The sequence below is a fragment of the Sarcophilus harrisii genome, chromosome 2 (genome assembly GCF_902635505.1).
Source record: "Sarcophilus harrisii chromosome 2, mSarHar1.11, whole genome shotgun sequence".
Lineage (NCBI taxonomy): Eukaryota > Metazoa > Chordata > Mammalia > Dasyuromorphia > Dasyuridae > Sarcophilus > Sarcophilus harrisii.
In genome coordinates, this window is record NC_045427.1 from 595,449,158 (window position 1) to 595,470,698 (window position 21,541).

General features: G+C 33.2%; 1 protein-coding gene across 5 annotated transcripts in view; it reads right to left on the reverse strand.

Annotated features, from left to right (window-relative positions):
- Positions 1 to 21,541, reverse strand: part of WDFY4 (WDFY family member 4) — a 486,698-nt gene that overhangs the window by 205,544 nt on the left and 259,613 nt on the right. For all 5 annotated transcript variants that reach the window (XM_031956283.1, XM_031956282.1, XM_012539778.3 and 2 more), the window contains 7 exons: positions 16,740 to 16,945; positions 15,542 to 15,711; positions 13,216 to 13,341; positions 12,228 to 12,392; positions 7,123 to 7,311; positions 4,635 to 4,752; positions 1,645 to 1,796 (listed from right to left, as the gene is read on the reverse strand). In XM_031956283.1, coding sequence (XP_031812143.1) covers positions 1,645 to 1,796; positions 4,635 to 4,752; positions 7,123 to 7,311; positions 12,228 to 12,392; positions 13,216 to 13,341; positions 15,542 to 15,711; positions 16,740 to 16,945 — 1,126 coding nt within the window. The remainder of the gene's footprint in view (positions 1 to 1,644; positions 1,797 to 4,634; positions 4,753 to 7,122; positions 7,312 to 12,227; positions 12,393 to 13,215; positions 13,342 to 15,541; positions 15,712 to 16,739; positions 16,946 to 21,541) is intronic.

Below are 21,541 nucleotides of genomic sequence, written 5' to 3' on the forward strand. Positions count from 1 at the left end.
AATCGAAATTTTCTATTTTGTGATCAGTAATGATCTCTAGTTCTGCTTTGGTCATAAAGACCTTCCCCTTCCACAGGTCTGAGAGGTAAACTATCCTATGTTCCTCTAATTTATTAATAATTTCATTCTTTATGCCTAGGTCATGAACCCATTTTGACCTTATCTTGGTGTACGGCGTTAAGTATGGATCAATGCCTAGTTTCTGCCATATTAGTTTCCAATTTTCCCAGCAATTTTTATCAAACAGTAAGTTCTTATCCCAAAAGCTGGGATCTTTGGGTTTGTCAAAGACTAGGTTGCTATATTTGTTGACTGTTTTATCCCTTGAACCTAATCTATTCCACTGATCAACTAATCTATTCCTTAGCCAATACAATAGTTTTGGTAACTGCTGCTCTATAATATAATTTTAGATCTGGTACAGCTAAGCCACCATCATTTGATTTTTTTTTCATTAATTCCCTTGAAATTCTTGACCTTTTGTTTTTCCATATGAACTTTGTTGTTATTTTTTCTAGGTCATTAAAATAGTTTTTTGGGAGTCTGATTGGTATAGCGCTAAATAAATAGATTAGTTTAGGTAATATTGTCATCTTTATTATATTTGCTTGCCCTATCCAAGAGTATTTAATATTTTTCCAATTGGTTAGATCAGACTTAATTTGTGTGAAAAGTGGTCTGTAATTTTGCTCATAAAGTTCCTGATTTTCCCTTGGCAGATAGATTCCTAAATATTTTATATTATCAGTAGTTACTTTAAATGGAATTTCTCTTTGTAACTCTGACTGTTGGATTTTGTTAGTGATATATAAGAATGCTCATGACTTTTTAAATTCTCTTGTATTTGATTTCTTGTATATGTGTTTAAACCATCCCTAAAACCCCAAACTTGGTAGAGCAACTTGATGGCTAAAAGTGTTTTTTATAGATTCTTAATGTCTAGCACAACCACAATGCTTTGCAAATATTAAGTACTTAATACTTTTTAAATTTTATTTTTTTAATTGCATGTAAAATATTTTAACAATCTTTTTAAAAATTTTATTTATTTTATTCTGAACTTAAAAATAAAACAATAATTTTCATAATAGAATGGAAAAATTAAAAAAAGATGATTGTATAGGAAATTACAAATTTATTATGTACAACTTACTATTCCTTTTAAATATATAATAAAGTTATCATTTAATTCTTTTTGTTTCCTCTTCCCTAAATTGTCTTCCTCCCTCCATGCCCTCTCCACCCTGAGAAAGCAAGCATTTTGATGCTGATTATATAACATACTTCCATAACCATATATGTCAACTTGAACTAGTGATTTAGAATGGATTTTGGGGGAGTGGGATTCAGTCTGATCCCTGAGAAACCTTCCAATGTTTAGGTTATCTGATTCTGTGACTTTCCTTTAGAAATGAATTTCAATTCATTAAAAATGGATCTGATCTCATGTGGAGATAGAAGATGATAATATATGTGTATAAAATCATCATTTTTTTGTAACTCCATGTCAGAGAAGGTAAATCAAGTCTGGCCAAATGAAATAAATGAAAGCATAACACTTTGATTATATGATATCAAACAGTTACTTTGCAAAATATTAACAGAATATTATGATAATTAGATAAATATCTTTAGAGTACATACCACCATGATCTGCTCTGTGATAAATAGAAGAATTTCTTTGGGGTCTGCAATAAACATTCCACTGTAGAGTTTTTCAACCAGTTTCTGTGTCAAGTAGGAAATGTTTGCTAATGAAGGAGTCGATTCTGAACTCTGTTGTGACTCTCTAGTCCCTGTCGGGGTAAATATGTATTTTAATATAGGAAGCATTCATTTAATAAGCTTTTATTAAGTATTTACTGTCAGGAACTGAGGACACAAAGTCAGTCCTCAAGGACCTTATATTCTATCGGTAAGACAGATGAGAAGGAGAGAAAATAAACATACGTAACTAAGCAAAACCAATATTAAAGTAGTTGTAGAAGAGTGAGGATAGAGCAAAACTACATTAGGAACAGAAGATCAGGATAGATCTGGATATAACACTCTTAAAACAGCCCAGAAGTGAACTAACCATTTTGGCTGTAATATCTCACTATTAATTAAAACTCCCAGATCTTTTCAAGAAAAACATTTTGTTTAGCTATGTTTCCTCTATCTTTTTGTTAAGGAATGTGGAATTTCATACTATAAGAAGCCAAAGGAAGTGTTAAATTTGCTTCAAATACAATAATTTAAATGGAGAGTCTTGTCTAAATAAAATTTGCCCATTTACTGGTATAAAGTCAAATGAAGAGATTTTTTCAGAGTGACTACAGACAAGAGATTTTTCTGCATAAGACTATTGGAGACCTATTATCTATAATAGGTAAGAGTGCTAGATTTAGAATTAGAAAAACTGAAATTGATTGTTGGTTCAATGATTTATTAGTTGTATGAATTCACATAAAACATATATAATTTATGCAGGTCCTGTTTTCTCATCTGTAAAATGATGGTATTGGACTAGATGACCTAAAGGTTTTTTTATAATTCTAAAACTGTCACATAGCTACATCTTCAAGGTCAATGGATTATGAAATCCATCTCCTATTTGCAGGGGCTCTGTAAAATGGTATATGTTTGAAGAACGTGAAGTTGTATTAATGACAGTCTCCTGTACTCTCTGGGGCATATGAGTTATGCATTATGTTTTTTCATCCAGTCCATACACCTTTCAATCTATAAGTAGCAGAGATGTTTGGAAGTTCAAGATTTCCCAAATTAAAAACTCCATTTATTCATGTATATCCATTCAGGTTCAGATTCAAGGTATGTGGGTTGTAACAAGAACCTGCAGAAAATTGAATATGTACAGAACAAGAAAGGAAATCCTATCCAAAAGGCCATGGGATTGACTAGGTGCATGATTAGGAACAATACCAGGGCTTTTCCTGCTAATCTGTTACTCATATTGCAAGCAGTCAAGCCTTCATATAAGTTGATAGCTAATAGATGCTGAGGTCCTAGGAGCTTCTGTGAGTTAGAGATTAGGTCTGACTGACTTCCCCAAAACTTTCCATCAGTTCTCTAGGAAACCTGACTAAAAGTAAAGTTCAGGTACCCAGGATTTGATAAGGGTAAAGTTTGTCTTATTACAATTGGAGAACAAATTGATGCTCTTAAATGTGCTGGAAGATAATCCAGATTAATTTGATACATTACACAAGATTCAGAAAATAAGTGATCAATATAGGCCTGCAATATAAATTATATCCTTCTGGGCTTAAAGTCATTTTGAGTGTTGAATATATGCCAAGGTTAAACTGCCCAAAACTAGAGGTATAAACTAGAAGTGGGCAGATCGCATGTTCCCTCGCACCAGCGACATCAGAACCAGATTAAATGTTAATTGGGACATGGTTAACAAAATAAAAAAAATTACATGAAAAATAAAGTAAATTTGTAATATTTAAATTCAACATGTAGCAACAGAAATTTGTTCCTATTTAAGTTTGCTAACATCAACAATAATGAGTCCAGAAAGACCATCTACAATATGAGTTCAGAAAGACTATCTACAAGCTCAATCACATGTATTCTGGTATAATCAGAATATACAAAGCCAATAAAGATGTGAAAACTACTGAGGAGTTCATGGTTAACCCTACGTTTGATGAACTTTAAATCTTGTCTTAGAAAGTTTAGGTGCCTCTTCAGCTTGGGAGTGAATACTTCCAAATACTTCAATTCTTGCATTATTTCTAAATTTGTGTGATCATTTTTTCCTTGTAAATAAACACCAGAAAATTCACTCTTATAACATGGAATATGCAGATAAGTAGTAGAGAAAAAGGAGGTCTAGTCCAAAAAGCTGAATATCTTAGCCACAAGAAAATAATATAGTGATTAAGGAAATCAAGGAACCAAATTGGCTCAGAGAGATTCTACAAGATATAATGAGTGCCTTGAAATGGGATTTTATGATTAAGGACATTTATAAAATAGCTAAAAACCAAAGTTGGAAACCTGGGAGTAAAGACCCCTGAACAAGTCTTAAGAAAGGAAGCTGGTATACTAGAAATTTGACTATGGGTCAACAAGACCTGAGATTCAAGAATGGATCCTTCCAAGTATATGGCTCTCCATTCATGATTCCTTTTTCTTGAATAGCAGTGTTGGTGATAATGATGATGGAGGAGGTGAATATCTCCTATTTATATGAGCAAGTTAAGGTTTTCAATGAACTTAACAAAGATTATCTCCTTTTATACTCACAGCAACCCAGTGACGTAGCTATAATCACTATTTTTATTTTCTTATGAATAAACTAAGGTTTAGAGATAATAACTAACACAACTAATATGTCTACAAAAGGTTCAGACTTAGGTTTCCCACAATAGATCAGCCTTCCATGCCTATGTCCCTATGTTCATGTAGGAAGCTTGCAATCCTATTTTCCCCTGTTGCCATAATAACCAACAGCATATTTACATATTGGATAGGCAAGTCTTGTGTAGTGGGCAGTGATCTGCTCCATGTCTATTTTGTACCTCATTCTTGTATCACTGACAAGGAACAGCACCAAATCTTTCACATTGATAAATAAATTAAATTAATAGAAATCAGGATTCATTCCCCCCGCCACTCACCATCAGAACTTATAGCACAGCATCCTTCACTTAGAATGTGAAATACACCCATAGCAGAAAGCAGTATCTCAGATTGGAAGCGTCGTTTCTGTTGATTTGTTGTGTTCTCTGGGGAAGCCTGAAATCATGACATATTTATTGTGACAATGAGAAAAAATTCCGTGCTTACTGAAAATATAAATAATCTGAAAATAAAAGATGGTTTGGATTCCAGCTTCTTAAACTGTGGTTCATGACTCTGTATGGGATTTTGTAACTGTGGGGGTAGTGAAATTATGATTTATTATCAAGAAATGTTTAATTTGTATATCTATGTTATATATATATATATATATATATATATATATATATATATATATCATGGGTTATGTAAAAATTTCTTGGGCAAAAAGGTGCAACTGGAAAAAGTTTAAGAAGCCCTAGTATAGGGAGCTTCAATTCAAATAATTGAAGGAAGGATCATGTGGAAAAAGAATTTTATTTTTCTGCCCAGTACTTGTTGATTCAGCTGGAAACAATGAATGGAATATATTTTTTGAAAAAACAAGGTTTTTTGTATAATGCAAGGAAATGCTTCCTAATTATTAAAGCTGTACAAAAAAAGGAATGAGCTATCTAGGTATAGGTGGGTCTCATTTCTGTAGGTATTTGAGAAGACAAGAATTGTCAAGTGTTTGATACCTGCTTAGTCTATGGATTAGACTAGGTCAAGTCTAAGATCTGTTCTAGCCCTGAATCTAAGATTCCATGAATAAATGAATGATATCATATGGAATCATTTGCCCTTTTCAGGAAAAAAGAGACTTCATTTCATTTCCTAGTAAGGGTCATTGTTCTTTTGTTTCAAATACACCCAAGAGTACCATTGTCTTCCAAAGTCAATAACAACTTCAGTCTAAACCCTGATGATAGATCAGACATTGTTATCCTAGATTGTGGTCCAAATGAGATTTAATATGTTTACTACTGGGGAGACTTATTTTGTTGGAGCAGCTCCATCTGGAGTTCTAGGAATTAGTCCTCTTTACTGGAATAGAAATATATGTGTGGATGTAGATGTAGATGTAAAAATAGATATAGATATGATGTAGATGTAGAAGTATGTATATCTCTTAGGCCAGACTCTTAATAATGAAACTTATACATCACCACCATTATTTGGTGAAAATCCACTGTTTTCCAAGTACAGGTATTAATAATTTTTGCCTATTCAAAGACTCTCTCAACTCTGACATCAATACCAGTAAAGCTTGCAACAAAAGTAATAAGAAAAAAACTTGATAATTAACATTAATTTTCACTTAGATTATGCTGCTTTATACTTGATATCAATAGCACTTTTATATGTACTATCATTTGAGCCCCACAAGAAACTCTTTTAAGCTACAATATATGGAAGGTTATTGTACTGAAAAAAAAAAGTGAACTATTTACTCAGAAATTTACAGTTGCAAGAGACTTAAATCAAAAGTGCTTGATTTGAACAGCAAGGTGGTACTAGAATGGAAATCAGGAAGACCTGAGTTCAAATCCCACCTCAGACACATACCAGATGGGTAATGTTGGCAACTCACTTAATCTCTGCTTGTCTAAGTTTTCTCATCTGTAAAATGAAGATAATAAAAGTTCCTACCTGCCAGGGTTGTTATGAAGATCAAATGAGATAATACTTGTAAAGTGTTTAGTATAGTACCTGGCACAACATAGAGCCATATAAATGCTAAATATATATATATGCATATATATATATATATAATATGATATAAAATAAATATAAATATAAGTTCTCATTTTCACAAATGAGGAAAATGAAGCACAAAAAAGTTGGTTGACTCAATCACTTAGTATAGTATAGGTTGTGAGGGAGAGCAGAGCTGAAACTAGAACCCAGATCTTCTAGGGTCAATTATAACACTTTCTAATACACTAACAATGTACTTTTTATACAATAACCAGAGCTTTCACTAAGAATCACTGGGAGTTGAGTGTCTTTTAAAGTCAAAATCCTACTTGTCATTGGTAGGGCCATGCTAACAAATGAATTTATTCTTTTCTAAAACACTTTTTGTTCAATTTCTATTTACTTCTAAATCACTCCTGTTCAAATTGATGCAGTCATTACTTTTTCCCAAAGATTGAATTATTCACGGATTTATCTCAGGAAATTATTTACTCATGTGATTTTTAGGGGGAACTTGAGAGTTTCTTTATCTATGTCATCATAAAGAGAAAAAATGAAGTTCAACCCAATTATATTTACTGTTCAACTGATCATTTCAAGTTCATTTCACATTAAAACCATAGCTGCCATATGAAGCTCAAAGATTTTTCATATCCCTGGTGAAGGACAAAGGTTCAGTACTCTTCTAGAATCTTGATTCTTCACTAAATCCTCTCCCCCACTAGCCCACTCACTAGACTCCAACTTGTGCCTCAGTCCTTTGAATGACTGAATATTCAAGCCCACCCACATTGCAACAGAACCAACCTCAAGAAGGAAGTCCAATGGATGCAATTGTTTTTGTGTTGGAGTGCAGAGCAAGATCTCCATAAGAAGGAGCTTCAAGAAATCAGAAACTTGTTTTTTGGCCGGGTGAATAGAAGGACTTGTAGGGGACTCCACTCCTTCAGCAGCAGTCAAAAAGACATTGTCATTCCTTAAGGATTCACTCCTTCTCTATTCAGGGAAAAAAGCAATTTTCCATTCATTCTAATTTTCCAAAAATTTATTCTCTATTCAAGGCACATCTAAGTAACTTGGGATATAAAAAACATAAACAAAAAGTCCTCTCTCTTCAAGGAGCATATGTTCTATCAGGGTGATAGCATATTTACAAAGTTTTAGCAAATTATTGAAAAAAAGAAAGAGAATTAACACCTGGGGAAATCAGGAAAGATCTCAGACAGGACAGGATCCCTGACTTTTGTTTTAAAAGAAAGTAGGCTCTTCAGACTGAAGATATGGAACAAAGGTGAATTCCAGACATGTTGGGCCACCCGTGCAAATTCATGTGGCAGAGTCAGTGTCATGTATGAGGAATAGCCATCAGGATAATTTTCCTGGAATGGAAAGTGTGTGAAAAAGGAGTTATATGCAATGAGATGATTGATACCAGTTCTAATGATCTTGTGATGAAGAGAGCCATTTACACCCAGAGAGAGGATGGTGGGAACTAAATGTGGATCAGAACATTATATTCTCACTCTGTTGATCTTGTTCACTTGCATTTTGTTTTCTTACTCATGTTCTTTCCTTTTTGATCTGATTTTTCTTGTGCAGTAAGATAATTGTATAAATACATTTACATATATTAGATTTAACATATACTTTAACTTGTATAACATATATTATATTGCTTGTCATCTAGGGGAGGAGGTTGGGGCAAGAAGGGGAAAACCTGAAACACAAAGCTATGCAAGAGTCAGTGTGGAAAAATTATCTATGCATATGTTTTGAAAATAAAAAGCTCTTAATAAAGAAAAGAAAACTTGAGAAGATATGTAGGAGCCAGATTAGATACCACAGAACCATGTATTTACAACTGGGAGAAACCTTAGGGACCATTGAATCAAACCTCTCATTTTATAAATGAAGAAATTAAGATGCCCAAATAATGAAACTCGCTCCAAATCATACAGAACTAAAATTCAAACCCAGTTCCTCTTGTAGAAGGATTTAAATGCTGGGATATAAATTTTGTCTTTTATCCTGGAGGAAAAAGGGGAATGTCAACATCATCAGATCTAGACATCAGAAATATCAAACTTATAGTTGAACTAAGAGTTTTTTTTTTTAGTGGAAGAGCATTTGTTTTACATATCATTTCATGTTTCAGTGAAGGTAGTTATATAGCTAGGATGAGAAACTTCAAACTGCGTTTCCTGTGTTCTACTACAAGAGATTCTAATATACCAGAGTACAAATCCTCAGCACTATTAGCTGACAAATCATCAGTTTGGCATTATAAGCTTTAAAAGTCATTTTCATAAAACCTCGGTTATCCTCAAACATCACTGGGAGATAAATATGGAAGGCACTTTTGCTTCAACTTTGCAGTGTCTTCAAGTGATAAGAATAACCAATTCACAAGTGGAATTAGTGGTATTATTCAATTAGAAGTCCATTCCCCCACTCCCAGATCCTTTTTCCACCAACGACTGAAACCTCCTGCCAATGAGATCAACCCTCAAAATGTCTCACTTTGCCTATTCATAAAATTAATTAATTTTTTCTTAATTCATAAAATTAATTCAATGACACCAGGGAGATAGTGATTGGATTAATTACTGTTCTAGAGCCTGATTGAAAAGCTTACTGTATAATTTCACAGCAAATAATTAGATTCATTTGGTTAAGTATCAAAAATGCTATGCTGAGATTGTGTATTATACTGTGTGCCCTATTTTCTATGAATAAAAACCCATGTGGAACAAAACAAGGGAAAATGGGGAATTCTCAGCTTCTAGTCTTGTTCATTCCTTGATTCTCGCTTTGTATTTTGCTTTACCTCAATCTAGGTCACAAGCATATTTTCATAATCATTTAAGTAAAATATGTTCTTTGTTTTCTTTTCTTTAATACTAGTTTCCATTTTTGTCCTGTTAAGCTCCAAATCCATACCCAATACTCTGGAATTCATATCCTGGACCCACAAGAACTTATCTTCCCCACTCCTCCATTTCCCCATGTATGCTTCCAACATTACACTCAACATAGCCAATTCAGGGGGAAAAAAAGGAGAAATTAATAGGAAATTGTTTGTACCATGCATTTGTAAGAATAGAAAGATTTCATGCTTCCAGGAATAAGTTTTCATTTCCTATAATTGTTGCATTCTTCTTCTAAGATATATAAGTCTTTTAAGACTTGATTTATTATCATATTTCTCATTTTCACCACTCTGAAAGTTGACCAAATTATTTAGCCATTACAAGTTGCTGAAAGATATGGGTCTATCTTTATCAAGAAATTTAAAAAAGTATAATCCCAAAGTTTGGGAGTAATTTTCTTATTTTCTATGTTTACTTTCCATAAAAGAAAAAAATAATTTATTTGTCATTTTACTTTTTTACAGAGAAGCTTAGAGATGGGGGAAGAGAATATTGGCTAGGAGGAGATTACAGTAATCTCCTCTGCAACATTCATGTCAAATGACCATCCACTCTCTCCTACAATGCTTCCAGAAGTAGGAAAAAAAATCATCACTTCAATCAGACTATCCCATTCTTATTCTTACTCCATTTTTGGAGCCTTTTAATTATAGATATACTCTATAATTCACTCACTCATATGTGTATGTATTTATTTCCCCTTTTGTATTATAGAAAATTGCCTTTCTATAACTTCTATCCATTGGTCTTAGTTACAAAGCTACACAGCCTTACTGTTATCCCTTTTCTACATACCACCCTATATAACATATTTGGAGACACTCCCCCTCTACACACCTATCTTACCTTTTTAAGCTAAACATACCCAGCTCCTCTAATTTTTCTCATAAAATAAGTATTCTTGTTCCTTCATATTCTTGATTATATTCTAATTTATCAAAATATGGCTCCAGGGACCGAACAAAATGTTTCAGATATGATTCGCCCAAGAGGAAGCGCTAGCACAATGACTTCCTTCATTCTAGAATATGTACAATTAATTCTTACTAAGACTAATAATTAATATTAGCCCTTTAGTGATCATGTTATACTGTTGATTGGTTTATATTAAACTTCTCATCACTTAAAAAAAATCTATCTTTTTTTTCCTGCATGAACTATTGTGAAGACATCTTTCCTTTGGCCAATGCAAATAGTTCTTTGTTTTTTATTTTAAATTAAATAGAGAATTTGACAAGCTTTAAATTATCTTTTTAAAGTCAACTCAAAAATCTAAAGATCTTTTGCATATTGATTCTATCATTTAATAAACATTATAATTCAAAAAGATCTTACTGAATACTTGTGTGTTGGAGATCTGGCATATCTACAGAATGCAACAATGTGCTGGGTTGATGTAAAATCCTCATGTGAGACAGCTTGTTTCTGGGAAAGTCATGAAATTGTGTAATAGAAGTGCCTTGGGGAGATATTAGAGCATGGGCAGACCTTCTGTAACTGATTCCTGGTCTGCTAACCATATGGCTAATGGCAACCCATTTGATTGGTTCCAGACTTGAAACTGAGGATGCCCTTAAAGAGAAATTAGTTATTAGAATCTCAGCTGTATTAGCTTTGGCTGCTTATTCTTGGTGGAGCTCCTTGACTCCTTCATGAACAATATCAGTGAAAGACAGAGGCAGTGGGACCTCATAACCACAGCCACAATGTGGCCCTTTGAAATGGACCCGCATTTTTGGCCACTGCATTTGATTCTTTCTGTTTTAGGTGACTTTGACCTCATAAATTTAAAAGAAAAAATACCTGGTATCCAGGTATTGTAGTCAGTCCAGAATTAATGCTCCAAGGAGAAAGAATTTACCTTCAGGTATGACTTTTGAGATCCAGCCTAAGAGAGACAAGGACTCATTCCTTCTCTGGACTTAATTATTATGCAAAACCAGCTTCCTGATTCCATTCCTATAATGCCCTTCTCCCTTTGCAGAGTTTTTCTCAGGACTCCATTTTAGGGAAGAGCCCAGATTAGCTAACTCTGATTATTTCAACTACAGAGTAGACCTTAGCTATTTCCTGATTCCACTCCTGTGGGCCTTTTGTTCTGTTAGTAATTTCTTTCATAAATCTCCATTTTGAAAAAATCCCAAGCCCTTCATCCCTCATTCTCTAAACTTAAACACCATGTTCTTGAAGGGACATCTTCCTCCCTCCCTATGATCTCTTCCCACTTTTCAGTTCTTTTTTTATGTGTTATCTTCCTAATTAGAATATAATTTTCTCAAGGACAGGAATTCTCTTTCGTCTTGTATTTGTATTCCTACTGCTTAGAATAGTGTCTAGTATATAGAAAGTGATTAATAAATGTTTCTTAACTAGCTGATCTAGAGGCAATGCTGCATTTAAAGTTGAATTTTGTGAGAACATGCTATGTAGAAAATGAGTGGAGTCTGAACCCATTCTCCCCAAAGACCAGGATGGAATGTGGGAAAATGTGCTCCTGAAGTTCTGAGAGGAACTGTTATTCCTTTTGTTGTTGTTATATCTTCAAAGTAAATATCCTTTTCTAAAAGTTAATTGATGTTAAGTGAATAAATGCAACTGAGGACATAGTCCTTGGCAACTAAAAGTGGCAAAACAAACCTGGTCATGACTCAAGTTAATAGCAATAGAGAAGAAACATCCCCAAATCTAGGAAGGTAACCCTGAACCCTGAGGAGTAGATCTTCCAGGGGTAGCTCTGTGAGAATGAGATAGATCATACTTGCTACACATACTACATGCAAGACATTCAGTATAAATAAGAGATAGGAAAAAATACAGGAAAAAAAGAAGCAGACATGATCCTTACACTATAGAAGATACTGATTAGAGGGTATAAATGACATTTATATACATCCATCCATATATATACACCAAGCAGTAAGAGTTCATCATGAAGTGGGGTTCACTCCTTAAGCTTCAGGGAAGACATTCAATATTGCTTACCTTTGGAATTTCTGGAGGGAAGAGAATGGCAGCCAAGGCTTGGAGAAAGTCGGAGGACTTCCATACAGAATCCTGAGGATAGTTGTGGTATATCAGACAAAGGAACTCCATCACATTGCCAGGGTAGGTGACATTCCAATTATCTTCTTCTGAACCTGCCATAGGCTATGAACACATTTTATGAGGGGCACAAGAAAGATGGAGAACTGGACCACTGATCTGCCTTTACTTGTCTGTCATTCTGGAAAAGACGCCTAACCCAAATATACCCAACAGAGTAAATGCCTGCACTAAAGAATGGACTAGTTTAGAGATCAGACTAGCCAACAGCAGATTTTAACAATGACATTATAAGTAATATTTTCCCTTAATTTCTCCAAGTGATAAAAATGAGGATTCTATAGCTTTTTAGTTATTTCAAATGGATCATTCATTGACTAACAATTTGTTTTTTTATTAAACTTCTATGAATTCATGAAGATGAAAATTTTTCAGGAAAATACATCAGTTCCTTGAGACTAAACAGAAACAAACATATTTTTTTCCAGCCAATATTAAGGCACAAAGAAAAGATCTAGAATATTGGGAATGCAGAAAAGGTCAGCTTAGTTGAATTAGTAATGACCAATAAGGCTGGAAAGATAGATTGGGGCCAGATTTTATAAATTGTAAAAAGTTAAACAGAGACTTTATAATTCATTCTAAAGACATTTGGAAGCTATCTTAGTAGGGAAGTCATTTGGTCCAATCTGTACTGAAGCAAAACTACTTAAGCAATAATGCAGAGGATGAATGGAATTGGTCAGACATAAGGCGAGAAGATCAATTGGCAAGCTGGGCAAGAGATGATGATGGCCTGAACTAAAAGTAATTTCTGGTTGAATGACAAAAAGGCTCATGTGGAAAAGATAAGAGAATTATCCCACTTATGGTAGACTTGGAGTTACCATGTGTTGAATTTGAGGTGCTGATGGGAGCAAGTACTCACCAGGTTCATTATGGCTTTGATCATCTCTAATAGCAGCAGGGCACCTTCTGTGCATAAGCCAAACTTAAGGACATTTACCCCATTGTGATTCTGTAATAACCATTGTAACATGGCATCAAGACTTGTCTACAAAAGAAAAGAGAAATTATGATTATGTTTTAATTTACATATGCACAAATAATAAATATGATATATATGTAATTTATGAGAATCAGCATAGAGAACTGGCTTTGAACCAGGAAAACTTAAGTTCAAGCCCCATAGTGGGCTTTGACCCATATATGCTCCTGTATAAAGAACTTAACTTTTCAGTCCTGTAAGCAAACCTCTATGATTGTAGGTGATAGAGAATGCACCAGCCTGCACCTTTAGAGAGATTTTCCTCATCTAAAAATTCTCCTTATTGGAACAGAAAGAGATACAATATTCTTTTTCTTTTTTTTTTTGCTGAGGCAACTGGGGTTAAGTGACTTGCCCATGGTCACACAGCTAGGACGTGTTAAGTGACTGAGACTAGATTTGAACCCAGGTCCTCCTGATTTCAGGGCTGGTGCTTTATACATTGTGACAGCCAGCTGCCTCTAGAACCACTCTTCTAATGTATTCCTACCATTGGAAATTAGGATTAAGATACTTATGTATTTTATAATTTGAAAAATAAATGTAATTAAATAGTAGATGGAATTTTTTGGTCTTGAGAAGGTAATTTGTTGTTGTTATCGCTGTTGTTATTATGCCCCGGAGAAAAGCCCTAACTAGGAACCTAAACACTCACAGCAGGAATAGTCCAAGAGAAATCTGGGAGAAGCATTTGTACCGCCATCTACCAACAAATATTTGGCTTGTCACTTAACATCTGTTTACTTAGTTCTCTTAATGGTAAAATGGAGAACAGTACCTAGTTCCCGCAGTTGTTGTGAGGATCAAATTAGATAATATTTATAAAAGCACTCAGTATGCCCTGGTAGATAGTAGGTGCTATATAAATGCTTATTCTCTTCTCTTCTCTATTTCTTACTCACTGTTATATGACAAGCTTGAACCTTATAGGCTGGGGATATGAATATAATACATGAAATAGTACCTACTCACAGGGAAGGAATAGTCTCTTCTCAGTGGTACTTTCCTTGTAAGTTGCAGCTTCTTTTTCTGTCCTCAATATTCACTGATAGTGTCCACATCTTCTCATGCACCCTAAGCTTGCTCATCTTCTCTATATGTTTCTTCTATTTGTATGATTGTGGTATGTATTTAAGTTGCTCATAGAAATGGTTAAAGCTTGTGCAAAGTAGTTATTTGGAGGAGTAACAAATGGCATGTCTATCTTTGAACAAAATTTGCTCATCATGACAAATGCAAGATTAACGTGTTTACCCTTTCATGCTTTTAAAGAGAGACCTATGAGAGCCATTATGCACAGCAACAAAATTACGGATGGAATTGGTTCTTTTCAAGAATGACATGATTCAAAGCAATTTCAATAGACTTGTGATGGAAAGAGCTATCCCTATCCAGAGAGAGAGCATGGAGATTGGATCTGGATTGGGACAGAGTATTTTCACCTTTTTTTCTGCTCTATTTGCTTAATTTTTTTCTTTCTCATTTTTTTTCTTTTTTGGTCTGATTTTTCTTGCACAGCATAACAAATACCAAAGACTTTTTAGAAGAATTTTGCAAATTTGGCCAACTTGGCAATTAGGTTTGGCCAATCAGATCGTTTGCTCTCTAGGGGAGGAGGGAGGAGAGGAGAGAGGGAGAAAAATTGAGGCCATAGAATTTTGCAAAGGTGAATGTTGAGGACTATTTTTGCAGTATTTGAAAAAATAAAATACTATCTAATTTTTAAAAAGAGAGACCTGTGAGAGTGTGAATTGTTCTGTTTAATTTTCCAAGACATCATTTTACACTAAAATTCAATGCTAATAGATGCTAAATTGGTAGGACTCTAGTAATCTGTTTGTGGGATGGGAATTACAAACAACTATGATTGTGAGTTTCAGCTGAGGATATCAATACATAAGGAACAGTTTCCCTATTGAGTGTTTCAGAATCGTTAGATGACGAGAGAAAGTCTTTGGGTCTAGAAGTCATGGACAGTCAAACAGATTTTGTTTAAAATCTCTTAGTATGACAGGAATAAACATTTCAAAATGATATGATTTTTAAAATAAATAGCTAAGAGAATAAGAGATCTCCTACCAAAATACTGATGAAAATGCTTTTCTATCATTTATTTGTGAGTTTTGTCCCTTCCTTTTCCCTTTGACATCACAAAGCAAAAATAAAGTGTACCTCTCCAGCATTGAAAGCATTTCAAGGAACTTACCTTGGATTCTACAGTCACTTCATTCAATGGAGTCTGAAGGAAGAAGCTAGATACAAGGAGGTAGACTTCAGGAATGTGAATATGGCAGATAAGAAATGTAGGTAATATTTGAAAACCACAAATCAGGCAGGAACCATAATCGGTCATTGGAGATTGATTTTTTAAATTGTCTAAAAACAGTGGAGAAGAAAATATGTGATCAAAAATGATTTTTGGTCAAAATCAATTAGTACTAATGTAACTGATGTCAATAATAAGTTTGCATCAAGAATATTCGTTACATCAGTCATTTGCCTAATAATACATGATGGATAAAAATGAGTCCATACAAAGACACCCTATGTTTCTTCAATGGGTGATGATAGTGATGATGCATTTACAAATGTGATGTGATTACTTTCATTCAAATCAATATTTATTAGATACCTACCATGTGTCAGGCACTGGGCTAGATGCTGGAGAGAAAAAGACAAATACAAAACAGCTACACCCTAAAGAAGCAGGGATCCTCTTAAGGCATATTATTTGAAAGCCATTCCTTGTCTGCCATGTCTAAATTAATATAGAGTATTTTCAAAGGAGATACTTGAAATCAACAGGCTATACCAGAAAGAAAATGTGAATAATAGCTAAAACTAATATAATACTCTAAGATTTGGACAGGGAGATAACACAGTTGATTATCTCCAGGCATGGAATCAAGATTTATCTTCCTGCACTTACTAGTTGAGTGCCCCTAGGCAAGTCACTTTACCCCTGTTTGCCTCATTTCCTCATTTATAAAATGATCTGGAGGAGTAAATGGCAAACCATTCTAGTATATTTGCCAAGAATACCCCAAATGTGGTCACGAAGAGTCAGATATAACTGAGAATGACTGAACAGCAACAAATTAAGATTTGTAAAATACTTTACATACATTATTTTATTTAAGGTTTACAATGACCAGATGAATTAGATGCTACTGTGATGCTTATTCTCATTTTACAAATGAAAAAATGAGACTGAAAGGTTCAGTAATTTGCAGATGGTCATATATCTGTCAAATGTCAGAGATAGGATTGAGCCCAACTCTAATTCCCAGTCTGACACACTAATAGCTACTGTGTTTCCTCTTACATATAAAAATTGTGTATAATACATATATATTCATGTATATATTTAAATATGTTTTTAAAATTCTTTGTTTTGTACTCACCCATCAGAATATCCACTCCCAAAATGCTGTTTTCCACCCAGGCTCCCCCAGATAATCCATCTTTAAATTGGGCCCTTAGAGTTGGGTTGTGCAAAAAGTGCAATAGCAATTTAATTCCTAACACCACTGTACTTGGGTGCAGATGATCTTGGATAAATAACAAAAACCAATCAGGTCCCAGGCTAAGAAACATTTCTTCCTGTGACCTGTGGAAAGATGCATTTAAGCAAAAATAATTATTTTTTTATTTTTGTATTCAGCATGATATAATGGTTAGAAAGCTGATCTCAGGACTTGACTTTAAGTCTTATCTTTAAGATTTACTGGCTGCTTAACCTTGAGCAAATCAACTCACTAGGCAAACTTTTCTAAAAGGTTTAAGTTAACAGAGAAGTTGTTCATCTATACTGATTAAGTAGATTTGTACATCCAGGAATTTCCTAATTCAATAAAATCAAAGGTCTAGCCTCCATTCCAAATCTATTAATTATTTTAATCTAAATACATAGTGTATCAAAATGCTGTGTAAAACTGGAATCTAGCCTCCAATATTTGGATCTGTCAAAAAACTTGCTATTTTTTATGGTATTATTTAATCTCTCAACAATGGGCCAAAAAAAACCCCATCAGTTTACATCAAACTTAAGATTGTAGAAATAAATTCTAAAATTTTATTCTAAACATCTTGCTTGAATTTTGCTGGACATTTTGCTAGAACATTTTGCTTGAAGATGAAAGAAAATTTAAAGAACTAGGAAGATCTAAAAAATTTATTCTTTTTAAAAATCCAAAGTAAAAAGTTCTCGTTTAGTAGTAGTAGGAAAAGAATTACAGTTAGATAGTTAAATTCTTTAAAGGAATAACAAACTTTAAGCCTTTTGCAGCTTATTGTTAATAAAAAGGTTGAAAGTAAAATAGAGACAGACTGTAGTTTAAATTGCATACTATAATTTACAAAAGAAAAAATAGTTAAACATGTCCATATTTATGTTTAAACAGTGTTTAATTAAAACAAATGATAAAATCATTATTTCTTGTTGCTGGCAGATACCTTTTTGCCATAGCTCATTATTTGTGAGGAATGCGTATAGATAAGGGGAGGCCAGACTCAGAGAGAAATTATCTTTGGTTAACCATCTTTCTCCAAAAGACACTTGGGCCAAAAGACAGGTCACATTCCCTGTCTTTATGCCTCCCTATCACATTCTCAGCTCTCTGTTTTGGTTTTATGTGTGGGATCAGCTCAAGGAATAGTATTGAAGTCATCTAAGGCAAATAAATATTTAAAAACCTTTTATTACATATAAATTAAGAATTTTCTTTAAAACCATCATATAATGGCAATTTCCTAAAAAGCAGAAATGGCAGTTGGGATATTAAATTAAGATGAGCTCAAGGCAGAAAATAAAAAAAAAAATAAGGTTACATAATAGCATTCAGAACAATAAATAATGAATATTTAATTTTAAATGTATACGCCAATAAATTCAAAATGCAAATTCATAAAATAAGTTTCTCATAATATAATAAAATATATAAAATAGTGACATTGGGGACCTTCAATATACCATAATCTGAATATGACAAAACTGCATTGTATCACTTTTATTTATGATTCTCTGATATTTTTAACCCTTTGAATATGGTTAGCATTGTAAATTGTAAATTATATTAGGATGGGTATAGAAAATTCTTTAGTGGAAATTTTACTCTACACAGTCATTTTAAAATAATCAATAAATAGTAAATATAAAAGGATCTTATGCTCTTTATTTCTCATTAAACTGTATGACTACAAAAAATGTGACCGTTGATAGAAAATTTCAATCATTCCCTTCCCTTATACATGATTTCACCATGTATATCATTAATAGATTGTATAGAGATAAAAATTAGAGATATGAGATGATAATTATCTTTATTTTCTGTGTTATCTTCTTTGATGATAATGCTGTGATCTTTCCCAATTTTTTTAGATTCATCCCCTGATTGAAAAATCTTAATAATCAATCTCTTAGGAATTACTGTTGTGCCTTCAAGCAGAAATATCACTTGTTTTTATTTGTTCAAGCTTCACTACTCTTCACTTTCATTTTTTTGAGTGCCATTTGCACTTATCCTGACCATATCTGGTATTGAAAAGTTAGAATCAAAATATGATGGTTCCACCATCATCCATTATGTGAATAAGTTGCTAAAGAAATGCTGGCATGTCTGTCAATTTTTCTTCATTTTCTTGTTCTCTTATTTTTATCTATAAAGGGTCTCTGGCTTACCTGACTTATTTGTAACTCACACCAAGATTTCCACATACTTATTTTCCCCTCCTTTGCTTATCACCTAGTTTGTGAGGGAATCCTGCATGCAATCTTCCATCACTCCTTTCTGCGTTATTTTGCAAATGTGCTCAGATTCTTAATTATCTACCAGTTCTCAACGTGGCAATGATATGAAATATATGGTGCCATAATTAATTTATGGCTTTTAAGCCAACTAATTAATTATGAGGATTACCAAAAAAGGTAAAATACAGTCCCTGCCCTCAACAAATGGAGAAATGCTCATTGCTCATGAGTAGATGTCATGTAATGTCAATATAATAAAAATAGCAATTCTAACTAAATTCATTTATTTATTCAGTGCCAAAATTTATTCAACCAAATTTAAACAAAATACCGAAAATATTTTATAGAGCTAGGAAAAATCTTTACAAAATTCATTTGGTGGGATAATAGGTCAAAAATATAAAGGGCATCAATGAAAATGTGAAGAAAGGTACTAGCTGGTACTTATCCACCAGTGGTGGATAAGTGGAATAGATTATATACATAACACACAATAGTAAATGATCAGAAGTTAATTAAACAATAGTTTAATTAACATGAAGATCTAAGCTATTAAGGTAAGAACTAAGCTTTTGACAAAAAATGTTGAGAAAACTGGAAAGTAGTTTGGCAGAAACTAGGTATAGACCAACCTTTCACATTATATAGCATTGTAACATCAAAATGGAACACAAGTTAGACAAATAGATAATTTCAATCACAATAATTTTTTTAAATTGTACAAAGAAAACCTCTGCAGCCAAAATTAGAAGAAAAGTAAGGAATTAGGGGAAAAATTTATAGCAAGTTTCTCTGATAAAAACTACTTTTCAAATATATAGAGAACTGAGTCAAATTGATAAGAATGGGAGGGTTTGAACAGGGATAATTATATGAAAAACTGCTCTAAATCATTACTGATTAAAAAAATAAAAATTTAAACAACTATCATGTAGTACATTACACTTCTCAGATAGGCTAATATGATAGGAAAAGAAATTGACAAATGTTGAAGAGGATGTGGAAAGATTGGGACAGTAATGCTCTGTTAGTGGAGTTGTGAAGTGATTCAACCATTCTGGAGAACAATCTTGGAACTATGGACAATAAACTAAGGGCAACAAAATTGTACTTTGACCCAGCAATAGCATTACTAAGTCTATATACAAAAAAGAAGGAAGAAAAAATACAAAAATAGTTATGAGCTTTTTTTGGTGGCAAAGAATTAGAAATTGGGGACATCCCCTCAATAATTGAGCAAGTTATATTATATGGTTATGATAGAATGCTATTGTGCTATAAAAATGATGAGCAATTTGAGAAAAAGTGGGATGACGATATAAAAATCCATATGATGTAAAGTGAGCAGAACCATGAGAACATTGTATCCAGTGAGAACATTATTGTAAGGATGATTAACTGTGAATGACTTAGCTATTTTGAATTATTCAATGATCTAAGACAATTCTGAAGGACTTATAATGAAAAATGCTCCAGAGAAAAAAATAAATGGAATCTGAGGGCAGAACGAAACACATTTTTTAAACTGTCTTTATTTTTCTTGCTATTTTGCAACATGGCTAATACAAAAAATGTTTTTCATATTTTCATATGTATAACTGATATATTTCTTTTTTCATAATAGGTAGGACAGAGGGGGGAAGAGAATTCAGAACTCAAATTTTTTCAAAGTAAATGTTAAAAGTAAATAAATAAAAAAATTGAAAGAAATTTTAAATTTAAAAAAGAAAGCATGGATTCAATTGAACAATACCATTAAATAGAGGTTTATTGGGAAAACATGTCATAATAAAAATACTTTTGGTGAGTATATATTTAGAACCCTTTATAATCCTATATAGTTATCACTTATTCTTACCTTACAGAAGAGAAAATTCAGATTTAAAGGTTACAAATAACATACCTGAGAAAATGCAATAACAAAGAGTACCTGGCCATGAGATCTTCTTTTAGTCAGTGAAACAGAAGCAATAAAGGTGGTTTCAAGTGCCACTTAAGAGTAGTACTGCCTATGTAATTTCTGAAAAGAATCATATCCTCTTTATGCCTCAGTTTCCTTATGGACATGAAGTTGGACTAAATAATATCTAAGGTTTCTAACCACCTCTAAATTCCCTGATTCTAAATAGCAGCATCTTAATTTGAATCCAATGTGCTTTGACTTTGAGTCCTGTAGCCCTTCCATTCCTTACATTCTCAAACTTCTTGGTCTCAAGATCCCTTCACTCTCTCAAAAATTTTTGAGGACACCCTCTCTCCAATAGCTTTTGCTTATGTGGATCAATTATCCATTGATCGTGTTGATATTTTACCATATTAAAAATTAAAATATCTTAGCATCATTGTGAAAATAGTTTTGACCTCAAGGAACTCCTGAAAAGCTTTCAGGGAACTCCAGATGTCCCTGGACCACATTTGGAGAACCAATGACCTATATCATAATCATAGAAGTAAAAG